The 856-nt window shown below is 50.2% G+C and overlaps 1 protein-coding gene across 1 annotated transcript in view; it reads left to right on the forward strand.

Annotated features, from left to right (window-relative positions):
* Positions 1 to 856, forward strand: part of ndel1a (nudE neurodevelopment protein 1-like 1a) — a 9,619-nt gene that overhangs the window by 6,187 nt on the left and 2,576 nt on the right. The window contains 1 exon segment of the mRNA XM_037690959.1: positions 224 to 372. Coding sequence (XP_037546887.1) covers positions 224 to 372 — 149 coding nt within the window.

The raw sequence follows: 856 nt of genomic DNA on the forward strand, positions 1-856 counted from the left end.
GTAGTTTGTTTGGTCCAGGTGTAGTTTGTTTGGTCCAGGTGTAGTTTATTTGGTCCAGGTGTAGTTTGTTTGGTCCAGGTGTAGTTTATTTGGTCCAGGTGTAGTTTGCGTGGTCCAGGCTTCAGGGTTTCATCTGTTCTGCAGGTCTTTGATGGGGATGAGGGACGTGTCCTCCAGTCTGTTTGCTGGTTAAACGTGTCTTCTGTCCCCCCCCCACCCCAAGGAGAAACTGGAGCACCAGTACTCTCAGAGCTACAAGCAGATCTCTGTGCTGGAGGATGACCTGGTCCAGACCCGCAGCATCAAGGAGCAGCTCCACAAATATGTCCGAGAGCTGGAACAGTCCAACGACGACCTGGAGCGAGCCAAAAGGTGGGACACCATTTATCGACCGTTCAGTCGAGCTTTGCTCCAGCGCGATTCCACTTCCTGTTGTCACGAAGCGCGATTCCACTTCTTGTTGTAACAAAGCGCGATTCCACTTCTTGTTGTAACAAAGCGCGATTCCACTTCTTGTTGTAACGAAGCGCGATTCCACTTCTTGTTGTAACGAAGCGCGATTCCACTTCTTGTTGTAACGAAGCGCGATTCCACTTCTTGTTGTAACAAAGCGCGATTCCACTTCTTGTTGTAACGAAGCGCGATTCCACTTCCTGTTGTAACGAAGCGCGATTCCACTTCCTGTTGTAACGAAGCGCGATTCCTCTTCCTGTTGTAACGAAGCGCGATTCCACTTCCTGTTGTAACACAGCGCGATTCCACCTCCTGTTGTAACGCAGCGCGATTCCACTTCCTGTTGTAACGAAGCGCGATTCCACTTCCTGTTGTAACGAAGCGCGATTCCACTTCCTGTTGT

Source organism: Nematolebias whitei, chromosome 17 (assembly GCF_014905685.2).
Source record: "Nematolebias whitei isolate Nwh7 chromosome 17, NemWhi1, whole genome shotgun sequence".
NCBI classification, from domain to species: Eukaryota; Metazoa; Chordata; class Actinopteri; order Cyprinodontiformes; family Rivulidae; genus Nematolebias; species Nematolebias whitei.